The 24,940-nt window shown below is 45.1% G+C and overlaps 1 protein-coding gene across 2 annotated transcripts in view; it reads right to left on the reverse strand.

Annotated features, from left to right (window-relative positions):
* Positions 1–17,611, reverse strand: part of C2H8orf88 (chromosome 2 C8orf88 homolog) — a 49,328-nt gene extending 31,717 nt beyond the window's left edge. For both annotated transcript variants that reach the window (XM_050941439.1, XM_050941440.1), the window contains exons 1-3: positions 17,527–17,611; positions 11,738–11,814; positions 256–340 (exon numbers count right to left, since the gene is read on the reverse strand). In XM_050941439.1, the coding sequence (XP_050797396.1) occupies positions 256–340; positions 11,738–11,814; positions 17,527–17,611 (247 nt within the window). The remainder of the gene's footprint in view (positions 1–255; positions 341–11,737; positions 11,815–17,526) is intronic.
* Positions 17,612–24,940: the final 7,329 nt, after the last annotated feature.

Genomic DNA, 24,940 nt, shown 5'->3' on the forward strand with positions numbered 1-24,940 from the left:
GGTGCGGGGTAGGAACCACCAGCCAGGTTTTCCCCAGTCCCACCCGCTGCCCCACAGTGATTTACCTCTCTGCTGGCTGCCCTGGGAACCCAAAACATGCTGCTGGAGAGGATCACATGACTGCTCTTGTGGCTTTCCTTTGCTTCCCCGTCAGAAAGTCATTTTTCTGCAGGGAAGCAAAGAAATCTGCGGAGGACATAAATTCCGTTCATGTGCAGTGGCACAGAATCCCCCCAAGAGTAAAACAAAGCTTACTTTTCTTGGTTTCAGACTCCTGGCACTCTGATTGACTAGGGATCACAGTTTGATTTAAGACCTGCATTCCAGTAGCCTCATACCACTAAAACAAGAAGAGAAGAACATGCAATTTATTCAGGTTTCATAAGCGTTTCCAAAAATGCATCATCAAATCCTGGAATTTCCTTCTGACAAACTGAAATAAAAAAAAGGCAAAAAGTTATATTGTTTCAAGTAAATCTGCAGTGATTAGTTTCAATTCACTAGTCAAGTTTGCTTTTATGATTATGAAGGTCATGGACAATCCACAGCATGGTGTAATTCTGGAATTTGTTCCCTTATCAGTAAGGTAGGTTTTGGAGGGAGGGGTTTTCTTCCCTCCAGGATATACTCCCTGCTAGTGTAACCCACACACCTCCTAGGTGTGGTGTTTTGTCCCATCTAGTGGCACTGAGATCATGAGATAGAGACAGAGACACAGAATGAATCTGCTCTACATCCTTAGCTAAGAGCCAGTTGGCTTTTAGCTCATGCTGTAGAGGTTCATGCACTAAGCTCTAGAGGTCCCAGATTCGATCTTGCCCGCCAACAACTGGGGTCTGTTGGCATTACACTAGTTCTTCACAGCCAACATATTTAAGAGAAGACTGGCTTCTTCTAATCATTGTTCATTTTTAACTCAGTTTCTGTCAGTGACACCTATGCAGGACTCATGAAGATACTATAGGCACAACTGAAAGACAGGGTTGCACAGATGAAATTGAGGCAGTGTCTATTTTGGCCTATAATTCACAACTGGCACAGCTCCACCATTGCTGCCAGTAGTGGAAGCTATAGCATAGAGCAGAGCAGGAGCTGCACTGCTGGAGAAGTAGAGCTATGAAGTAGACTAGCCTCAAGAACCTGTAGAACTTTTACTACTAGTGTTAGTGAATATACATAATAACTAGAGCCTTCCAAATTCACAGTCCATTTTGGCATGTAGGATTTTAAAAAATCATAAATTTCATGATTTCAGCTATTTAAATCTGCAATTTCACAGTGTTGTAATTATAGGGGTCCTGACCCAAAAAGGAGTTGGGGGGTGGAAGTTGCAAAGTAATTGGAGGTGGGGTTGTGGTGCTACCCTTACTTCTGTGCTACTGCTGGTGGCAGCACTGCCTTCAGGGCTGGGAAGTCAGACAGCGATGGCTGTTGGCTGGAAGCCCAGCTCTGAAGGCAGCAGCAGCGCAGAAGTAAGGATGGCGTGGTATGGTATTGTCACCCTTCTGCACTGCTGCCTGCAGAGCTGGGCCCTGGCATAGTATGGTATTGTCACCCTTACTTCTGCACGGCTGCTGGCAGGGTGCTGCCTTCAGAGCTGGCCAACAGCCACCCTCTCTGGCCACCCAGCTCTGAAGGCAGTGCAGAAATAAGGGTGGCAATACCGTGACTCCCCCCCTTTTAACCTTGCAAACCCCCTGAAATTCCCTTTTGGGTCAGGACCCCCAGTTGAAAAACACTAGTCTCCCCTGTTAAATCTGTATAGTACAGGATAAAAGCACACAAAAGACCAGATTTCATGGTCCATAGTGTGTTTTTCATGGCCATGAATTTGGTAGGGCCCTAACAATAACAAACCAGCTTTATTCTGCTCCCACATTGGAATTTACAGAACTGGAAGTTAGAAGAAACATTTCCTTGGAAACTGAGCACATTTGAGACAGCAAATCTTTTAAACACAAAGATGAAACCCTCTGGTGCCATTTTAGAATTACTTTTCAGGTAAGAACCAGAATTAGCGGCATTTTTTAGCAGAGCTGTTAAGAAGTGTTATTTCTGTAGGGTGGAAGGTAGGGGGAAAAAAGGAGGATGAGAGAAGGAAAGTCTTTTTTCTAAAGGGGAGGATGGAAAGTCATGTTTAAATCGAAACCAACAAGACATGGACTTAAGTCTTCCCTCCTAAGAAGGATCTCTGTAACCAGAATACCAACCCCAGAACTTAACAGTCTAAGCCTGGGTATCCTCATCTGCAACATCCTTGGAATGCATGTGTGTAGGAGACTACCCCACCCTCCAATAAATTGCAGGATCTCAGTCCCCTCCCCGCCAGTGGCTTTGCAATTTGGCTGAGGGCCTTTTGCTTCATTCTGAGTGGAGTTTGCAAAGGACAATCATTACTTTTTTTTTTTTTTTTTTTTTTTTGCATCTGGCTTTACTTTAGAAGGTGCACTGCTGCTGCCTGTACAGTCTTCTGCCTTATTATGGTGACTATCTGACCCTGAAACAGAGTTGCAGTAGCCTAGCTTAAAGTAGTATTATCTAGACCACATGTGGAACATCAACATTCTGCCAAAAAAAAGTTCTTAATGCAGAGTTAAAGTTTCTGAAATCTCAGTTATTAATGTTCCAATTCTAACTTAAAACAGATGGCGTATTCTTCAAAGGGAAGCATTCCAGAGATGGGGGCTGTAATTCATTATCACTAAAGACAAGCTGCAGATGGGTAGCTTCTGCAGCCTTATGGATCTACCGTACAGAATTCCTCCTATAAAGAGTGTTGAGGCCCAGATATTGGGGTATATTGTGATTGTGCTACACACTAGATTCTGGCCCTAAAGCCTGCATAAGTAGTTACTGAAAGGCCTCCTTGTTTAAATAATCATCCTGTGGCATAGAAGCTCCTATGAAGCAAATGTAGTGAAAAGTAGCCAGAGCACAGGGGGCAAGATCCGAGCATCCAGACTCCTTGATGATCCTTAGGACTGTTGGTAGTCATTATAACTGAGAGCAGCCTTCTGGCTACACCATTTTAAGCAAGAGGATGGGACAGGACACACCCAACCAATGTTCCATGAGTGCAGAGACTACTCTAGCACCTACCTCTATAAACCACACTACGTGGTCCTCGGCTGTAGCCAAACATCTAGATCAGGGATCCCCAATGCAGTGCCCGTGGCGTCATCCAGCGGTATCACCGCCAAAATACCGCCGATTATCAGCAGTATTTGAGCGGCTATGCCTCTGGATGACGCTACTTGTTAGCAGCATTTTGGTGGTGATGCCTATTGACATTGCTGCTTGTCGGCGGAATTTCAGCGGATGCTCATCTGCCGCCACGGTCCTCCGTGGCTCGTCTGGCACCCGCCAGACGAAAAAGGTTGGGGACCACTGATCTAGATTGATAGAAAGTGCCAGGAGGTCATAGTTTGTCTCTAATACTGCCAAAAAGAATAGAATGTGCAAGAGAAGAAGTTTCTTGCTTGTATTTGTTTGTCCAAAACTATACATTGTGATGGACCCATGTATCGTGACACGTATCCCTATATGTGATCAAGGCTGAATATTCTAAAGCAGCTGATTCCTCCAACTCAGACAAGAGAACGTAGGCTCTTTTAGTGTTTAATTATCCATTGATTTCGCAGCAACAGGTGAAGACATTGTAGTGTTTACAATCAACCTTGTACAAATAAAAATTAGAAAAAACAAACAAATCGTCTAACTCAGGGAGCAAAAAAGGTGAGAAGGCCACTCATCTTTCCTAACAAGTATCTTTAGATAACAGCAATTATGTGAATGATCCTGATCAGCATGGCTGAATGAAGTCCATTAAAAAGCCCTTTTTGGTTGAAGAACTAGTAAGAACACTGACTTCTAATACAGCGGATTTAGGGTATGTCTACACTACAAAATTAGGTCATATTTATAGAAGTTGATTTTTTAGGAAGTGATTTTATATAGTTGATTGTGTGTCCCTCCACTAAGTGCATTAAGTCAGTGGAGTGTGTCCACAGTACCAAAGCTAGCGTTGACTTTCGGAGCATTGCACTGTGGGAAGCTATCCCACAGTTCCCGCAGTCTCTGCTGCCCATTGGAATTCTGGGTTGAACTCCCACTGCCTGATGCGGCAAAAACATTGTCATGGGTGGTTTTGGTTACATGTCATCAGTCGCCCCTCCCTCCTTGAAAGCAACAGCAGACAATCATTTCATGCCTTTTTTCCATGCGGGTGCCATACTGCTTTCAGCAGATGGTGCAGTAGGACTGCTAACTGACATCATCAAACGAACACTTCCGCTGCCTCTCTGCTCTGGCTGCAGACGGTGCAGTAGGTCTGCAAAACTGGTCATCCAACCAACGCTTCCCCTGCAACTCTGCTCTCCTGCAGACACCATACCATGGCAAGCATGGAGCCCGTTCAGATCACTGTGACAGTTATGAGCATTGTAAACACCTCGTGCTTTATCCTGCAGTATATGCAGAATGAGAACCTGCAAAAGCAGGTGAAGAGGCAATGGCAGCGTGGTGACGAGAGTGATGGGGACATGGACACAGACTTCTCTCAAAGTATGGGCCCTGGCAATTTGGACATCATGGTGGTAATGGGACAGGTTCATGCCATGCAACGCCAACTCTGGGCCCAGGAAGCAAGCACAGACTGATGGGACCGCATAGTGTTGCGGGTCTGGGAAAATTCCCAATGGCTGGGAAACTTTTGCATGAGTAAGGGCATTTTCATGGAACTTTGTGACTTGCTTGCACTTCAAGGCAGGGGAAAAAATACCAAGATGAGAACAGTCCTCACAGTTGAGAAGCAAGTAGCAATAGCCCTCTGGAACCTTGCAACACCAGACAGCTACCAGTCAGTCGGGAATCAATTTGGAGTGGGCAAGTCTACTGTGGGGGCTGCTGTGATCCAAGTAGCCAACACAATCACTGAGCTGCTGCTATCAAAGGTACTGACTCTTGGAAATGTGCAGGTCATAGTGGATGGCTTTGCTGCAATGGGATTCCCTAACTGTGGTAGGGTGATAGACGGAACCCATATCCCTATCTTGGGACCGGACCACCAAGACAGCCAGTACATAAACTGCAAGGGGTACTTTTCAATGGTGCTGCAAACACTGGTGGATCACAAGGGACATTTCACCAACATCAACGTGGGATGGCTGGGAAGGGTTCATGACACTTGCTTCTTCAGGAACTCTGGTCTGTATGAACAGCTGCAGCAAGGGACTAACTTTCCAGACCAGAAAATAACCATTGGGGGATGTTGAAATGCCTATAGTTATCCTTGGGGACCCAGCCTACTCCTTAATGCCATGGCTCATGAAGCCGTACACAGGCAACCTGGATGGTAGTCAGGAGCTGTTCAACTATAGGCTGAGCAAGTGCAGAATGGTGGTAGAATGTGCATTTGGACGTTTAAAAGCATGCTGGCACAGTTTACTGACTCAGACCTAAGCAAAACCAATATTCCCATTGTTATTGCTGCTTGCTGTGTGCTCCACAATCTCTGTGAGAGTAAGGGGGAGATGTTTGTGGCGGGGTGGGAGGTTGAGGCAAATCACCTGGCCACTGATTATGTGCAGCCAGACACCAGGATGATTAGAAGAGCAAAGCAGGGCATGCTGTTCATCAGAGAAGCTTTGAAAACTAGTTTCATGACTAGCCAGGCTTCGGTGTGACAGTTCTGTTTGTTTCTCCTCGATGAAAACCCACCCCCTTGGTTCACTCTACTTCCCTGGAAGCCAACTGCCCTCCTCTCCCCTCCCCGCTTCAATCACTGCTTGCAGAGGCAATAAAGTCATTGTTGTTTCAAATTCATGCATTCTTTATTAATCTGTCACACAAATAGGGGGATAACTGCCAAAGCAGCCCAGGAGGGGAGGGGGAGGAGGGAAGGACAAGGAGACACTGCACTTCAGAAAAAAAAAAAAAAACTTATCGAATGACAGCTTTCTGTTCCTTGGGCAGTCCTCTGGGGTGGAGTGATTGGGTGCCTGAAGGTCCCCGCCCCTTGCGTTCTTGGGCATCTGGGTGAGGAAGCTATGGAACTTGGGGAGGAGGGCGGTTGCTTACACAGGGGCTGCAGCAGCAGTCTGTGTTCCTGCTACCTATCCTGCACCTCAACCAGACGTCGGAGCATATCAGTTTGATCCTCTAGTAGCCTCAGCATTGCATCCTGCCTCCTCGCATCACACTGCTGCCACATATCCTCTTGCTCCAGCCATCTATCCTCTCGCACATCCCTCCTGTCCTCATGTTCATTTTGTGCTTCCCTGGACTCTGACATTGTCTGCCTCCACACATTCTGCTGGGCTCTTTCAGTGCGGGAAGACTGCATGAGCTCAAAGAACATTTAATCACGAGTGTGTTTTTTTCGCCTTATCTGTGCTAGCCTCTCGGACAGAGATGATAGGGGGAGCATTGAAACATGTGCAGTTGCGGGAGGAAAAAAAGGGAGAGTAGCATTTTAGAGGACAATGGGTAGACTCTCTGACAGTGAACCAAGCTGTGAACATTACATAGCACATGTGCTTTCTTTACAAGGTCGCATTGTGCCTCCTATATTGAGGGCCTGATGGTTTGGTATGAGAGATCATACACGTAGATCCAGGCAACAGAATTCAGCTTGCAGGCAGCCGTGGTAAGCCAGAGTCTTTTGGCTTCTTTAACCTTCATAACATGTGGGAATGGTTTCAAACAACAGAGCCCTCATTTCCCATACCAAGCACCTGTTCGGCTGGCCATTTAAAATGGGTTGGGCCATTTAAAAAGAGGGGCTGCATTTTTCAGGTTAACGTGCAGCACAAACCCAGCTAAACCCCCTTCCACACCCAATTCTCTGGGATGAGTGCTTCACCCCTCTCCCCACAGCATGGCTAACCATGGGGATGATTTCTTTTCAGCCATGGGCAAACAACAAAGCAGGAATGGCTGCCTCTGAATGTCCCCTTAATAAAATTCCCTTTTTTCAAACCAGGTGACCATGAATGATATCACTCTCCTAAGGATAACACAGAGAGATAAAGAACAGATGTTGCTTGAATGCCAGCAAACACCAGAACCATACGCTGCCATGCTTTCTTATGCAATGATCCCAAACTACGTGTTACTGGCCTGGCATGGTAAAGTGTCCTACCATGGAGGACACAATAAGGCTGCCCTCTCCAGAAACCTTTTGCAAAGGCTTTGGGAGTACCTTCATGAGAGCTTCATTGAGATGTTCCTGGAGGATTTCTGCTCCATTCCCAGACACGTTAACAGACCTTTCCAGTAGCTGTACTGGCCGCGAATGCATCCCAAGTCTTCAGGGCAAATTAATCACTAAAACATGCCTGCTTTTAAACCATGCATTATATTTACAATGGTAAACTCACCAGAGATCCCTTCTCCGCCTTCAAGATCCGGGAGCCCAGGTTGGGAGGGTACTGTCTCCAGGGTGATAAACAGTTCCTGGCTGTCAAGGAGAAGGGTTTCTCTGCTTGTCTGCTGTGCGCTATCTTCCTTGTCTCCATAATCCTCATCCCTGTTGCGCGAGACTCCCTTGCAGGAGTCCATGTATAGGGGCGGGGTAGTTGTAGAGCACTCCCTAGAATTGCATGCAGCTCACCATAGAAGTGGCATGTCTGGGACTCTGACCTGGAGCAGCTGTTTGCCTCTCTGTTTTTTTGGTAGGCTTGCCTGAGCTCCTTAAGGTTTCACACGGCACTACTGCAGGTCTCTGTTATAGCCTCTCTCCTTCACGCCCTTGGAGATTTTTTTCAAATATTTTGCCATTTCATCTTTTGGAATTGAGTTCTGATAGCACGGATTCGTCTCCCTATATAGTGATCAGATTCAGTACCTCCCACTGGGTCCATGCTGGAGCTCTTGAGATTCTGGGACTCCATGGTCACCTCTGCTGATGAGATCTGCACGGTCACCTGTGCTGATCAGCTTGCCACACTGGCCAAACAAGAAATGAAATTCTAAAGTTCGCGGGGCTTTTCCCGTCTACTTGGCCAGTGCATCTGAGTTGAGAGTGCTGTCCAGAGCGGTCACAATGGAGCACTCTGGGATAGCTCCCAGAGGCCAATATCGTTGAATTGCATCCACACTACCCCAAATTCAACCCAGCGATGTCGATTTCAGTGCTAATCCCCTTGTCGGGGAGGAATACAGGAATCGATATTAAGAGCCCTCTAAGTTGACAAAAATGACTTCGTTGTGTGAATTGTTGCAGGGTTAAATTGATCTAATGCTGCTAAATTTGACCTAAACTTGTAGTGTAGACCAGGGCTAAGACAGACACAGCTACACAAATGAACCTTCTGAAACTAGGCAGAAGCACTAAGGAGTTCCTAGATTTCTCTTCTAAGGCAGCAAAGGATAGCTTTAGAACTTTGAACTCATTAAAATGTGCCTTGTTAAGGCACAGACTGTAGAGGGTGTAGTGTTTTCAGCCACATCTTTAGAGAAGAGATTCTTTGAAATGTGATAAGAGTATCTCTGAATTCTTGGCTACACACAATTGAGATTGTTAGGACCAGAAATCTAGGACAATTATTTTCCTTCTGTCAGTCTACCTTTTAAAGTAAGCTAGTAAATCTTCTTCCGGACAAGGCAATAGAAAAATGCAAGGCTCTTCTAATTTGGAAGCCATATTTTGGAAGAAGTTTACATTGGCCACAGCAGAAGCATGTGCCTGTGCATCATACTGTATTCCACAACCACCCAAAAAAAAACCCCCAAGATACTCCTCAGCATAAATACTTGCACATATCTAGAATAGCTCATGTTGCCGCTGACTAGATGTTAAACTAGCACTGCACAATTCTAGTCCGTATCATACTGCTGCTGTCATTACTATGGCATGCAAGAGCACAGTAACAAATGAAACAATGTCCTTAGTAGATTAAAAATCATGTACATATGAAAAGCCTAGAGGAATGCAACAGTGTGATTACTGAGCACTCATCTGCTGCTGCTAGTGTGGCTCAGAAAAGACTGCTTGACTATTGCCAACCACCTTTATGCACATCACCTTTTATTAAGATGACTGTGTAATGAAGCAGTGAACTATGGACCTGATAGCCATATTTTTACCTCAGAACTATACCTGAATTCTGATTTCCAAATATGTACGTTTGTTTACTTAGCCACAAAATAAAGTCTGGGTGTGACGGGGCTCCACTCACCACACTGGTGCATCCTGCTGGCTGTCTTGCGAATTAGCGCCGCAGGTCACTATGCCTTCTCCTGATGGTGCCTCAACTGCCATCACATCTGCTCCCGCACCCATGTCCTCCAAGAAACACAGCATCCTCTTCATGACACAGCGTACAGCTGTGTCATGATCTGTGCTCCCTCCTTCCAGGGGCCCTGCAAGTCAATTGTCCTGCCACTTCCCCAGGGGCAAGTGAGGGAAAGGAAAGAGGAGACTCAGGCCCAACCACTACTCCAGGTCCCAACCCAGGGACCCTGTAGATGGCAGACATGTGCGAAGTCCCCTCCAAATTCTCAGTACATTTCCCTGGGCCACTTCCCCACAGTCCCAGCACCTTCTAGGGAAGGATAGCTCAGTGGTTTGAGCATTGGCCTGCTAAACCCAAGGTTGTGAGTTCAATCCTTGGGGGGGGGGCACTTAGGGATGTAGGGCAAAAATCAGTATTTTGTCCTGCTAGTGAAGGCAGGGGGCTGGACTCAATGACCTTTCAGAGTCCCTTGCAGTTCTATGAGATAATAATAGGAGATATACCTATTTCTTAGCCCTTATCTCAGGGCCTCATCACATCAGACCTAGCAGCCAGCCAGGAGCTCACTCTTGCTCCCCTTTTCCTGCCCAGCATTGCTATGTCCAGGGTGCCAGCTTCCTTCCACCTACAAGGCACCTAGTCCTCTCTCCTTGAGCTCCAGGGTGTAACTGTCTTAGCGCTGTCCTGCAGCTCTTTTTATATGGGCCGGCTGGGCCCTGATTCACTGCTCCTCGCATCCTCTCTCGTATTGGCTGCTTCTAACGCAGTCTCCCTAGGGCTCTAGTAACCCATTGCGTGCCAGTGTGGGGCAGATGCCCCATCACACTGGGTACAATCACACTATTTTTAACTTGAATCCAACCATGTAGAGATGAAGTACCAGGCTCTAAATTCCCTCCAAGATTTAAAGAGAGATCGATTTGACCAACATATCTTGTAAAAACTATACACTCAGCTGCTGTGAATAAAAGTCTTGGACTCCTCCCCATAACTGATTGTTTTGGATACCCATCCCTTTAAAGGAGATGCACTCCTCAACTCTAAAAGAGAGCGTGAAACCCCAAGAATCTATCTCCATGGACGATTCAGATGTAAAAAATCAGATGTCAAATTTTCAAAACTCAGGCTTAGGGGTAGAAGCTAGGCAACTGTGTGTCTGCAAGCCAGATACATGCCCATCTGCTATTACCATATTTTTACAGTGAAGCGTACGCACAGAAGTGAAGGTGCCAACAGATCAATCAGTATTGTAAAGTTGCTCAGGTAAGACTGGATTCAACAGCAGCTGTCCAAATAAGGGTCACCTTCCACCTGTGCTATGGGGATGGATTGAAAGAGGAAGTAGTCTGTAGATCTATGCAACATTCTTTCAAGTAATTCCCAGGAAAGTGCACTAGAACAAGGAGTCAGTTTGACTTGCAAGATCTTTAGGGTGAGACTGTCTTTTCATTTTGTGTGTACAACACCTGAGAAAGTGGGCCTCAAACCTTTATTATTGGCCTCTACTACAGTACAAATGAATAATCCACAGATGCTTGTCAATGTTTTGAGGCAGAAAGTAGAGATTAACCTAATCTATGGAAGGCAAAAGAAGTGGTGCCCAGACACTTGAGATTCTTGAAGAAGTCAGTGATTTATTACTGAAATCTTTCTGGGTCATTCAAGACACCAATGGTAGGCGCCAAGTAAGATTGGACATGATACATTCCAACAGACAGCAACAGCAAGTTTTAGAAAAAGCATAATTTTGTATTGTTAAAATATCTGTTTTTATGTCTATTTTAGTAGAAGTTTTGTGACATGGGGTTCACGGTCATTGCTTGAGTGAGTAGTCAGTGTGAATTAGTATTCAAAAACCAGATGCAGAGTCAGAACAAAATAGAGGTTAAAAGTACAAAGAACAAGCACATTTTGCTGATCTTTCTAAGCTGGCCCTCAGAATGAGCTGAGAACACAATTACCCAATAAATACCATAGTCTGTCCTAAACACAGGAGACACAGCAAAAGTTCATCTGACAAACATTTAGGATGCATATCTGGAGGAAAGTTTTAATCCAAATTCTGTGAAGTTTGCCGCCTCAAATGTGTAGAATATATTTTCACATAAAAGGGAATATAAAAATTACTGCCACCACTTTGTAAGTATAACAAAACATGATAAAACGGATAGAAAAAAAATGAGTAAATGACCGGTTACCTACACACAAGAAAGTTTCCAGAGAAGCCGTATCTGCAAGTCCACATTGTCATTTATGGAGATGTACCGTCCATGTCTTAGTGCACATGTGACAGAAGAATTTTTCTACCTCAAACATGAACATCTCCAAGACTGAACTGCTTAGCATGCAATTCTAGAATGTCTCTCACTGGCAAAAGTATCTATTTCATTAACTAACAGATGGATTGATTGACAATTTATGGTAGTTTCATGACATTCATTTATAGATTTAGCCAGCCAATATCTTTCATTGGTGACTTGAGTCTTCATTTAAATGCTTACCCAGCTAACTTCACTATGTAAACATACTTGAGTGCTGCATGGAAATTCAGGTTGGAAGTTGTAAGTAACTGTTGAAGCTGTTGGAACAAGAACAAAAATAAGCAAAAACAAAAAGAGTCCATTCAGAACATATCTTGAGACATTTGTCAAAAGGACTTTACACACCATATGACGACAGTAATGAAGAAATGAACAAATAGTTTACCAGTTACTACTTGAATGCTTTGATTATGCTGCACCATGGGATACTGTCCCATTTCTTGCAGGATCTTGACAATGTAACACTAAAATATGCTGTTATTTGGCTGCTATCCACAGTAGCACTGCTGCATTTCTCAATCTCTGCAACAGCTGTAATTTTGACAGTTCCCCCCCCCGCCCATACACACACACACATTCTTTACAAATGCTTAGTGATAGTGTTCTCATTCTCACATCACAAATGTGAAACTTTTCCCACTAAAATGCAATTTTATATTGCTATTTCTTTATGCTATCTACAGTTATATCAATTTTCAAAGTGTTTGTAACAAATTGACATTTTTCAGTTACAACTGCAAAGAATGAGAAATACTGTAGTTGGACACAGCTTTTCAAAAGAGATAACAAATAATTAAACTCAACTCTATTCCACAGGAGAAGTTGGACTCTAAGAAAGAAGCAGAACAATTCTTTACAGGAAAAGAATCTTTTAACTGTCCTTTCTCTAAGAGTGGAGTACAGGGCCTTTAACAGGATGACAAGGCTTTGTGTGAACACACATTCCCTGCCTCCCCTCCCCGCCCTTAAACAGTGCCATCATCAGTAGACAAGGACAGCTGATGATCCAGCCACTAGAGAGAGTAATTCCTAAGCAGGTCACAATTATTTGTGGAATTTTTACAGCAACAGCTCTGGATTAATTTCTGTAGGTCTATACTTGTGACAGCGTGAAGAGTAAACACACTGCACTCCCAAACATCAGTCTAAAAAGCAGTGTAGGTGGAGAGGCACTGTTCAGGTGAGTAGAGTGCTCTACACACCTGAACCCTAGTGTATATACCCTACATGTCTCTCTCTAGACCCAAGCAGCGACCCTCACATCTACACTGCGATTTTTAGCAGTGTAGTGTCTTGCTACCTCCCCACTGCCAGAGCTTTTCCCTGCTGCTTCCCCCTTCCGGAGTCTTTCACTGTGGCCTGTAGCTCCACATATACAGTACTACATGCCGCCACAAATGTAGACAAGGTCTTTATTGTTCTACCACACTGCTTGTTGGAAGTAAAAGCAAAATTTTAAATAAGAAATTCCAAATGACCATAAAGAAAACGTTACTTATTATAATGGGCAACTGTAGATTCATACCCTGGCAATGCAGAGCTTCAGAACCCCTGAAAGGTTCATGTCCCATCATTTCCCCTCCCTATCCAACTCAATTCCTTCCACTAAATCTCAGAATCCAATGAAGTAGAAATCCAGGGAAGGGATAATGGCAGGTGAGTAGTGTTAAGTATGTAGTGGAAAACTCAGAGAAGGGTAACCTTCCTTAAGGTGCCCTTTGCCTATTCTCAGTGTGGGAGATTAGCTAGCTATGCAAATCCCAAAATGGTGGGGTGAGGAGTTCTAATTAGACAGACTGTTGAACTGCCCTCCAAAAGCAAGCATTAGCCTCTGATGCCAGCCTAGGAGAGTAATATTGAGTTAAAGTCAGGAGAAAACTCATATCTTAACAGATTTCCAACACAGAGAAGTTGTGAAGGCAAGCCATATGCTGCTTTAGTATTAGCAGAGTGAACCTTAGTTCCATCAGGTACTGATACACTTCAGCTAATGTAACAAGTGTGACAGAGTTCCTCCTCTACCTTGGTGGGTCCTGCACTTATTGCTCAATTCCTCCTGTGTCTGATCAGAAGTTGGGAGATTTGGGGGGAACCTGGGCCCGCCCTCTGCTCCGGGTTCCAGCCCAGGGCCCTGTGGACTACAGCTGTCTAGAGTGCCTCCTGGTACAGCTGCGTGACAGCTACAACTCCCTGGGCTACTTCCCTATGGCCTCCTCCCACCATCTTCTTTATCCTCACCAGAGGACCTTTCTCCTGGTGCCTGATAATGCTTGTACCCCTCAGTCTTCCAGCAATATGTCTTCTCACTCTCAGCTCCTCTTGCTCCCAGCTCCTCGCATGCATGCCACAAACTGAAGTGAGGTCCTTTTTAAACTCTGGTGCTCCGATTAGCTAGCCTGTCTTAATTGATTGTAGCAGGTTCCCGATTACTCTAGTGCTGCTCTGGTCACTCAAGGAACAGAAAACTACTCATCCAGTGAGCCGTATATTTGCCCTCTACCAGACTCCTGTACCCTACTAGTCTGGGTCTGTCACACAAGTTACAGTACATAACCTAATCCATTTAGAAGGACATTGTGTCAAAACGGAAACTCCTCTCACATTAATCCCCATGATCCACAGATTGTTTAAACAGTGTTTCTCAATGGCCAGTCCTTGAAATTTCCCTGACACAGCAAGCCAGTCCCTGATATCAAAAAAATATGCGAAATACTGGGAGGTATTTCAACAGTCTGGTTAAAGGTGCATTTCAGATACTATTTTAGGGAGGAAATAAAACTGGTATGGGGATGTAGGATAGGTGCTAATTAGGGCCTGTTAGAGACCTGACCAGATCCAAGACCTCTAGCCTCACCTGGATCTGAAGAGCAGACCCTCAAAGCCTTTTAAACTGACTTTAGTTAAACCACTTCAAATCCTTGTGCGGACAATCTTGATCAATTTAAATCTGGTTTATAATCTTAGTGCTAATTTCAGCTAAATTGGTATCAGACAGATTTAACACTATTTAAGTGTGTCCACACAGGCATTTTCACTTAGGTAACTGAGGTAAATTAAAACACAAACACACACACACACACACACACACACACACACAGTTTAAGCTGCAGCAACTTGTGCTGAGAGATAATTTAGGGAGAAGGAGTTCCAAGCATTCTTAACTAGGTTTCCAAGGAGTGTGTTTGAGGCTGGAGCAAGTTGAGGGGATGAAATCAGTATTCCAGCATCAGCCATTAGTTTGGCCTTCAAGTCACACCAATCACTGAGTATAGAAGAAAGGGACAAGAGACAGACTTCTTAAAATGCAGCCCCCTGAGGTTCAGTATAGAAGACATCTGATGCTGTGCTCACCTCAGTCTGGAACAGTAACCATGCAGATTAAAGTACTACTAAAGAACTAAATTACAGACAGTTTAGCAAGAGAGTCACCAAAACATGAGAGGTTCCGGTATCTGAAATTAGCTGCAATGAAGGAGAAACTAAGGTAGTTGGGGGATGGCTGTCTCCTAATTAACCTTGGCTATGAATGGCCAGTACTTCCCTCAAGCAGCCCCCAAACTGGCACTGCTTTGTAGACAGTTTCAAAAAAACTCTGTCTCATCCAGAGGTGCATCCCACAAATATATACAGAGGCCACATCCAAGAAAAATTCATCTAGTTTTGGGGTTTTATTACAAACTGAGTTCAGGCCAAGTTCACAAAACTTTGCAAGCCTTCCAACAAGCCTAGTCCAAACTACGGTTTGACAGTTTTCATCTGGATTTGCTATGTGTTTTAGGATCTCATTCAAGCTCTATGAATATATTTTTGCACACATGCAAGCAAAGGCTAAAGTTCCCACAAGCTGTAACTGGATGACAGGGGACGGATCACTCAATAAACTGCCCTGGTCTGTTCATTCCGTCTGAAGCATCTGGCAACAGCCACTGTTAAAAAACAGAATACTGGACTACATTGATCACTGGACAATCAAGATGCTCAAGGAGCACTCAAGAATAAAGGCCATTGCAGAGAAAGTAAATGAATGTTTTGTATCAGGTCTTGACGGCTGAGGCTGTGAGGGAGATTCCCAAAACCTGAGCCATTCTTTTAAGGTGACAAATCTGAGGAACTATCCCAGACTGAGGTGTCATTAGAGGTGGTTTTGGAACAAACTGATTAACTAACAAGTTACCAGGACCAGATGGTATTCACCCAAGTGTTCTGAAGGAACTCAAATGTGAAATTGCAGAACTACCAACTGTGGTTGGTAACCTATCATTTAATCAGCTTCTGTACCAAATGACTGGAGGATCGCTAATGTGATACTAATTTTTTTAAAAGGGCTACAGAAGTGATCCCAGCAACTACAGTGCAGTAAGCCTCACTTAAGTACTGGGCAAACAGGTTGAAACTATGGTAAAGAATAAAATTGTCAGACAAACAGATGAACATAATTTGTTGGGGAATAGTCAACATGTTTTTTGTAAAGGGAAATCATGCCTCACGAATCTACTAGAATTCTTTGAGGGGGTCAACAAGCACATGGACAAGGGAGATCCAGTGAACATAGTGTACTTTGATTTTCAGAAAGCCTTTGACAAGGTCTCTCACCAAAGGCTATCTTCAGCAAAATAAGCTGTCATGGGATAAAAAGGAAGGTTCTCTCATGGATCGGTAACTAAGAGAGGAAACAAAGGGTAGAAATAAATGGTCAATTTTCAGAATGGAGAGGGGTAAATAGTGGTGTCCCCTAGAGGTCTCTACTGGACCAGTTCTCTTCAACATATTCATGAATGATCTGGAAAAGGGGGTAAATAGTGACATGGAAAAATTTCCAGATGATACAAAGCTATTCAACATAGTTAAATCTAAAGCAGACTATGAAGAGTTACAAAGGGATCTCACAAAACTGGGTGACTGGACAACAAAATGGCAGATGAAATTCAATGTCAATAAGTGCAAAGTAATGCATATTGGAAAACATAATCCCAACTACACATATAAAATGATGGGGGCCTAAATTAGCTGTTACCACTCAAGAAAGATCTCAGAGTCATTGTGGATAGTTCTCTGAAAACATCCACTCAGTGTGCAGCAGCAGTCAAAAAAGTTAACAGAACCTTGGGAAATACTAAGAAAGGGAGAGATAAGACAGAAAATACCATATTGCTTCTGTATAAATCCAGGGTATGCCCACATCTTGAATACTGTGTGCAGATGTAGTCACAAAAAAGATATACTGGACTTGGAAAAGGTTCCGAAAAGGGTAACAAAAATGATTAGGGGTATCGAACAGCTTCTGTATGAGGTGAGATTAATATGACTGGGACTTTTCACCTTGGAAAAGAGACTACTAAGGGGGATATGATTGAGGTCTATATAATCATGACTGGTGTGGAGAAAGTAAGTAAGGAGGGTTATTTGCTCCTTTTCATAACACAAGAACTGGGGGTGGGGTCACCAAATGAAATTAACAGGCAGCAGGTTTAAAAACAAACAAAAGGAAGTATTTTTTCACACAATGTATAGTCAATATGTTGAATTTCTTGCCAGAGGATGTTGTGAAGGCCAAGACTATAACAGGGTTCAAAAAAGAACTAGATAATTTCATGGAGAACAGGTCCATCAATTGCTATTAGACAGGATAAGCAGGGATCGTGTCCCTAGCCTCTGTTTGCCAAAAGCAGGGAATGGGCAACAGGGAACAGATCACTTAATGATTACCTGTTCTGTTCATTCCCCCTGGGGCACCTGGCATTGGTCATCATCAGAAGACAGGATACTGGGCTAGATGGATCTTTGGTCTGACCCAGTATGGCCGTTCTTATGTTTGGCCCAGTATTGCTGTTTCTGTGTTCCCCATAGCTAATTTTTAACCATGAGCCTTAAATAGAAATGTATTGAAGACATTCAGCGCAATCTCAAATTTCCCTTCAGGTAATCTGTAAATCTTTGTTAAATGAACAGATTTTAACCATGCTACTCACCATGCTGTGAAGACAGGTGGCGTGCAGGTCTTGCTGGCTGAAGGGATTTACCAATCAGTTTTTTAGTGTCCATTGTCTTTAACATTTTGAGGCTCCACACTTTAAAAAAAGGAATCACATATATATCTATATCTATATATAAAGCATTCAGCTACAGATTAACATTATAACATGTGTAACATTATAACCTGCCTCTTCAATAAAATCTTCCTTGGCTTCTTGACTGTACCAAGCTGCATTGTAGTGCAAAAAAAATGAAGAACATAGTATGCAAACAGCTTGGGAAAATAATTACTGGATTGGAAAACAAATATCTAGTCAATTGGTTTTAGAATGAGTACTCCAAAAAGTCATTCTAGCCATAAAACTTAGAACTCCCTTTTTAATTACCTCAAACAGCAGCTATCTTTGGGCTTATGTATTTACTGCTAAGTGAAAATTCAGGCTTTGAGTTATTTCTGAACAACTCAAATGTTTGTATGATCCAGGATTCTGCCCAAGATTTTTCCTAATGTTATGGATTCAAAGAAGTGATGGGCTAATAAAAGAGGAGTACAAAGAAGGAGTTACTGAATATTTGCTGAAGATAGATCCCATGCCACTCTGCCACTCACTGCCTATAGTCTACTTTTGTGCACGTGCCCAGTCAGCAGACAACTTCAAAATACGTTGCTTGTTTATTCAAAAAGCTGAAGCACACACATAACATAGTATCAGAGGGGTTAGTGTTAGTCTGGATCTGTAAAAAGCAACAGAGTACTGTGGCACCTTATAGACTAACAGAAGTATTGGAGCACAAGCTTTCGTGGGCGAAGAACCACTTCGTCAGATGCCTGTAACACATAACATAGTATTTGTTAGATTAAGATGGCAATCACTGCAGTTTTGGACTGCACATGAAACATCACATTACAGATCAGACAAACAGCTCCTTTTTCTGTGTTCAATTCTCAACACATACCTAGAAAGACAAACAAGTTAGATAGACCTGAAAGAGCAACAAAAAGCTAGAGAGGGGGTGACTAGACTGCATCATCACAGATTAAGAGTCCTAAAGATAGAGTTTGGTTAAGAAACAACTGGGGTTGGGGAAGATTAATATGGAAGCATACAACATGAAGAATGCAAACAGTAAAGACGATGAGGCTGGTTCATGGAGTACAGTTAAGAACAGCGTGGATGAAATAAAGAAAAATTTAGGCTGAACATTAGAAAAAGCGCTACAGTATTTCACAGCCTAATAGAACTCTAAAAAGGAAAGTTATAAAGCTAGCCTTGACAAGCTACTAAGACATTTAAGGAACAATACCCCATTGATAGGGAGACAGAAAGAAAGAATATCTAATTTGATATGAAAGTGTTCAATAAGATCAGTCTACGATGCTGGATAACGGGGAACTATATTTGTTACAGAATTTGGACACAAAACCAAAAACCAACATGGAAACTTGGTGTTAGAATCAATGGTAGACGCTGTTAGACAAAAACTGACCAAGAAAACTAGAACTTTGCTTTACAAAGCTACCCAAAGAGTTGTAGTGTTTTATCTACCTACCTTAGTCTCCTTAACATGTCTCCTTTTTCACTGCAGTTGGTATGACTACAAGAAAGGTGGTGAAGGTAGTTTTCAAATCAATGTAACTTTTAAGGGGGCTTGCCAATTATGTTACGCTACATTTAAATACCTTTACAGTCATGTGGCAGCTCAGGCCTTATCTACACACAAAGCTGCATCACTTTAATATCAAATCTTTAGTTAAACCAGGGCAATAGTGTATTTAGATTGTGTCTTTGTCACCATGACAGTTGAAAGGGACAGCAAAGAGACACAAACTCGGTGGCAAAGGGACTGGAAACTGTCAGAGCCTCGGCTAGGGGCAAGGGTTCCCAAGCTCCCACTAGTGCAGCTGAATTGGTGGATACACCAGTGGTAATTTCTAAAAATCCCTGCTTTGTCGTTAGCCCCAGGAATCTCATAGCTCGGTGAGAACTTTTCCTTTGAAGAAACAGAACAATAAAAGCAAATTTGGGGTGGTCTTTGCAACTGTAAAAAGAAAAAAAAAAATAAACACACCTCTATTCCCCAAGGGACTATGCAACCCAAGGCAAGACTTCTGTCTTCTTGTAGTAGGGCAATCCCAAGGGAAAGTGATTAGGTGACTGGAACAATAGGAAAAAAAACTAAAGCTGGATAAGGAATGGAGGAGGGATTGGAAGAAGGAAGGCTGTCTTAAAGTGTGATCCAGTATCGCTTACAATACTAGTATTATACCACTTCAAATGATTGTTGGACACTCTAAATGCCAAGGATTTGTTAACCATCATTTTGAACACGTTTAGTTATATACTCCCGATTACAATGGTATGACTTCATTAGTTGTGCTATATTTCTAAACTTCGAGAGCTTTAAGTCCCCAAATCTGTAACTACATTAGTGAAAGTTAGTCAAGTCATTTTAAATCCTCCTCCACTTATCACTTATGCACAGCACATTACACAATACTCTCAATAGAAATCTGAAGGCATTTGCATTGATCTTGCATATGCCAAGGCAATTATGCGCTGCCACTTCCCCCTGAGGACCTCATTTCCTCTAAGCCTCACTCCTGCCCTTCCCCCCTGAGGCTCTGCCCCTGCAAGTCCAGGAAGAACAGATTGTCAAAGCGTTTCACTTTTTTTTTTTTTTTAATGAAAGTAAAGTCTGATTATAGATTTTGGTACCAATTCTACTACCTTGACTATTTGTCTACCAAAAACCACCAATTCAACAAAGATCCCAAAGGTTACCTGCAAAAAGAAAAAAAATGGGCTTTGACTGTTTATTTACCTTGTATATTTAAGATCTGGAAGGATTATAAAAGAAGATGAATCTTTATTTTCCCACTTTTTTCCTTTTGAGATTAGAACTGAGGTTTTGTCTACACTGGAGGACAACTGGAGAGGTGGTAGAATTAGAATACCAGGTAACGAGGAAGTGAAACCTGAGAGGATGCATTTTATTTTTATTCAGTCTGCTTAGAACTTTAGGGATGTTTATTTACTTGGTATTTAAACAAAATACTGAGAAACATTTAAGAGAAAGAGCATCTCTGCTTAAGATTCCACAACCCATATCCTTAAGTTAAAGTCTGAGCAATTTCACAGTCCACAATTCAGTGTTCAACAAGCTTTTAAGCAAAGCCTGCAATCACTCCAGTATTTCTAAAATAAAAAAAGTTAGTCCTCCTCCTCCACCCCCCCAAAAAATTGTAGCCTTTCAGGCAATTAGTAATATTACAATAGTGCCCACAGGAACAAGCCAGGTTGGACCCCATTTGCTAGAGGTTTGCAATTATGTAGTAAGATAATCTTTTGGGGGAGGGGCTATAACAATCTTGGCTCAAGACCAGATACAAATGGTGGATAAAACAAATAGGAGGGGGATGGGCAGAAGAGGGCAAGGCAGACTGGTAATATAGTACTATTTATTTTACTAGAATATGCACAATCTGTAGCTTAGGCAGATCAGTAATAATCTTTTTACATCAAAGGTCAAAAAAAACACAATCATCTTCCCCTTCCTTGCAGATACCCTTCATAGTTGTTTTTGAAATGCACGCACACTGCAGTTCATCTGAAAGGGTCACTCAGCTTGATTTTTCTGAACTCAGCCAATTTTTTAAAGTTTGTTTTGCCAGTGCAACACCTCAATAATGTGACTCCGATACACTGTATATATTTAAAACCACTTCTACTCTGTATTGTTTACAGAACTCTTGGGGACCAGGAGCAAGCAAATCCAAGAGCGATTTTTTTCTGGTTTAGCTTAAACAGTTTTTAAGTTACGTCATTATTACTACAGAGCTTTAAATTCACACCCTACTTTATACTGGCCTGACTTCCCATATAGACAAACCTTTAAAAACATCAGGAATGTCAAGCTTGGACATAGTGTGGGAATCTGTGAGAAGACTCAAGCATATTTCTTGAGCTCTAACACCCTAACCAAAAAAGGTCGAGAAAAAAATCCTTTGCCTTTACCCCAAATATAAAAATGTAAGTCGAGTTGCAATTAACAAAGAACTGAAGCTTCCCAACTGCTCTCCCTTCCTTTTTCCTGGCTCTTGTAAAGTCTCAGTTTCATTTTCACTACATCCCCAAGTCACTGAGTCTTCCAGCCTCCAGGAACTAAATTTCCATTTTTAATTTTTTTTTTTAAAAAGACTTGGGATACAGTTGCCCTCTGTCCCAGAGCTGTCCCTTTTTAGATGCAGGTGCTCCAGGAAACATGAAAAAGTGCTCAGTATACACTGACTGCTGTCAAGTTTCACAGGCTCTGGATCATCCCACAGTGGTCTGGGTTTTGGTACCTCTGAGATACCGACCCCCCCAGAGAGGCCTTTTGCGTACATGACAGACAGGAGTCAGTCCGCTCTCTTCGCTTCCTCTACAGCTCACTCGCGTTTTGACCCAAACTTACAGCGTATCTGGTGCAGTTAGTCCAACACAGCGCAACGCCCGCTGCCCTCTCGCCCCCACGTGCTCCCGCTCTCGTTACCCCTTCGCCCTCCTATCGCGCCCCCCGCTCTCGTTACCCCCTCCCATGGCCTCGCTCCCACGTGCTCCCCGTTACCCGCCCCGCCCTTCGACCCCCACTGCCGTCACACCACAGTGCGGTCCGCCTTGCGCTGCTGCCGCCCTACGCGCACCTGCCCACAGCGAGCCGCCGCCGCAGCCACCACAAGCGCAACTCCCCAGGGAAGCGGCCGACAGCAGCCTGCTGACTTCGCACTTTGTTTGACTACGACCCCCGCGTGCGGGGCGGGGCCAGGATCCAGAAAGGGGCGGAGCCTCCTCGTTAACAGTTTAACTGCAGCGCCGCGAGAAGAAGCGCGGATGAGGCGGGACGTGTGCGCCAGGCACCGCCCCCGCCATCAGCTTACTGCCCCCGCCCCACTGTCCCCAGCCATCAACCTAGTGCCACGCCCCCTCCCCAGGTCCCGCCTTCAGCCTAGTGCCCCCTCCAACCCCCCTCCCCAGGCCCCGCCGTCAGCTTACTACCCCCTCCCCACAGTCCCCAGCCATCAGCCTAGTGCCACGCCCCCTCCCCAGGTCCCGCCTTCAGCCTAGTGCCCCCTCCAACCCCCCTCCCCAGGCCCCGCCGTCAGCTTACTGCCCCCGCCCCACTGTCCCCAGCCATCAACCTAGTGCCACGCCCCCTCCCCAGGTCCCGCCTTCAGCCTAGTGCCCCCTCCAACCCCCCTCCCCAGGCCCCGCCGTCAGCTTACTGCCCCCGCCCCACTGTCCCCAGCCATCAACCTAGTGCCACGCCCCCTCCCCAGGTCCCGCCTTCAGCCTAGTGCCCCCTCCAACCCCCCTCCCCAGGCCCCACCATCAGCTTACTACCCCCTCCCCACAGTCCCCAGCCATCAGCCTAGTGCTTCCCTCCCCAGGCCCTGCCATCAGCCTACTGCCCCTCACCCTTCTGGGCCATCAACCTAGTGCCACCCCTGGTTCTGCTACTGCCCCCACGGCCAGTCTACCACCCGCTTCCCAGGCCCTGCCATCAGCCTACTGCCCCCCTTTGACCCTCCCCCCACTGTCAGCCTACTGCCCCCCCGCCCCTCCCCCACCCTCAGTCTAGTGCCCTCTTACCTTCCCCGCTAAGGTTGCCAACGTTGTAATATTTAAAAAACGGAGACTCCAGCAGGAGTGCCCCCTGCCACTTACCCGAGGACCCCCCTTTCCTCTAAGCCTCACCCCTGCCTTCCCCCCTGCACACTGCTCTTCCCTCTGCCCGGGTCAGGAGGAACTTGCCTGTGGCATGGGGCTGGGAGCTGCAGCCACCCACCGCAGGTAGGAGGTAGGGTGCCAGCTTGATATTTGCACAAAACTGAACATTGCTGCTCTGGCCCCTGCCCTGCCCTGCCCCTTCTCCAAGGCCTCACCCCTGCTCACTGCATCCCCTTCCCTCTGTTACTCGCTCTCCCCACCCTCACTCACCCGCTTCTTTTCACGGGGCTGGCTCAGGGGGTTGGTGGGTGGACTCTGGCTGAGGGGGTGGGCCAGGGATGAGGGGCTTGGAGTGCAGGAGGAGGAGGTGCTGGGGCTGAGGGGTTTGGGGTGTAGGAGGGGGCTCCAGTCTGGGGCAGGGGTGTGCAGGCTCTGGGGTGGCACTGAGGTGTTTGGGGTTTAGGAGGGGGCTCCAGTCTGGGGCAGAGGTGTGCAGGCTCTGGGGTGGCACTGAGGTGTTTGGGGTGTAGGAGGGGGCTCCAGTCTGGGGCAGGGGTGTGCAGGCTCTGGGGTGGCACTGAGGTGTTTGGGGTGTAGGAGGGTGCCCTGGCTACCCCTATGCTTAGGAGCTGGAGGGGGGAACAGGCTGCTGCTTCTGGGAGCCGCACGGAACTAAGGTTGGGGCGCCCTGCTGCAGCGCCAACCGGACTTTTAAAAGCCCTGTCAGCGGTGCTGACTGGAGCTGTCAGGGTCGAAAACCAGACACCTAGCAACCTTTTAGGAGGCAGCCCTGGCCAAGTAGGGCCTGATGCAGATGATGACTCGGCCCTTTCCCTACCCACAGTAGCCAGACTTTTGAGTGTCCAGGCAGTAGATGTGATCGGACACTGTCAGGTCCCCTTTTCAACCAGAGTTTCCAGTCGAAAACCAGGCATCTGGCCACCGTATCCCCCCGCCATGAGCCTAGTGCTGCATCCCCCGTCCCCTACTCTACCCCTACAGTCAACTTAGCCAGTCCTGCTCTGTCTCATGTCAGCCTACTGCCCTCTTCACTCTATCCCCTCCCCTATCCTTTGTGTGGGATATTTTCTCTCCTGCTCCCGAATTGGGAAACTAATAGGGGGAGTGCAAGAAACAAATGTCCTATGGAGTGCAGGGATTAGGCTGTGTGTGTTGTGTCCCCCTCAACCCAGGGGATACTGAGTCCCAAGAAGCTGCTGAGTCTTTTGCCTGGGGTGATGGTGAGGGTAGGTCAGTGGGTGGATTGGGAAAACAGAAACTTCCCAAGATCTGAGTAGAAGATTCACAAAGCAACATCTTCCCTCCTGAGAGGTAGGGAGCTTGCAGTTCTGCCAACTCCCTGCCTGCAAAAATAATGACATACGCCTAAAATCATGAGATTTGTAAAAATAAACAAATGAATGCAGGGTGCATTTTCTTTGCCCGGACGTTGCTGCTCCATTAGGCCAGTACCCACTTCAAGCTGCTCTCTGTACCCGCGGGGGCTAGGAAGTTACTGGGTTTAAAATATAAGCAGGGATTCTCAAGCAATCTTGGTTCTGCAAAACAAGCCCTAAATACCACAAGAAATATGTGCCAACACTGAAACTATAACCCCGCAGAGAAAGCCTTAAAATGATTTCTACAGAGGAAGCTTTTTCCACCCTCTCCCCATATTAGAGGAAGGTGACCTGGGACATGT

This window comes from Gopherus flavomarginatus, chromosome 2 (assembly GCF_025201925.1).
Source record: "Gopherus flavomarginatus isolate rGopFla2 chromosome 2, rGopFla2.mat.asm, whole genome shotgun sequence".
NCBI classification, from domain to species: domain Eukaryota; kingdom Metazoa; phylum Chordata; order Testudines; family Testudinidae; genus Gopherus; species Gopherus flavomarginatus.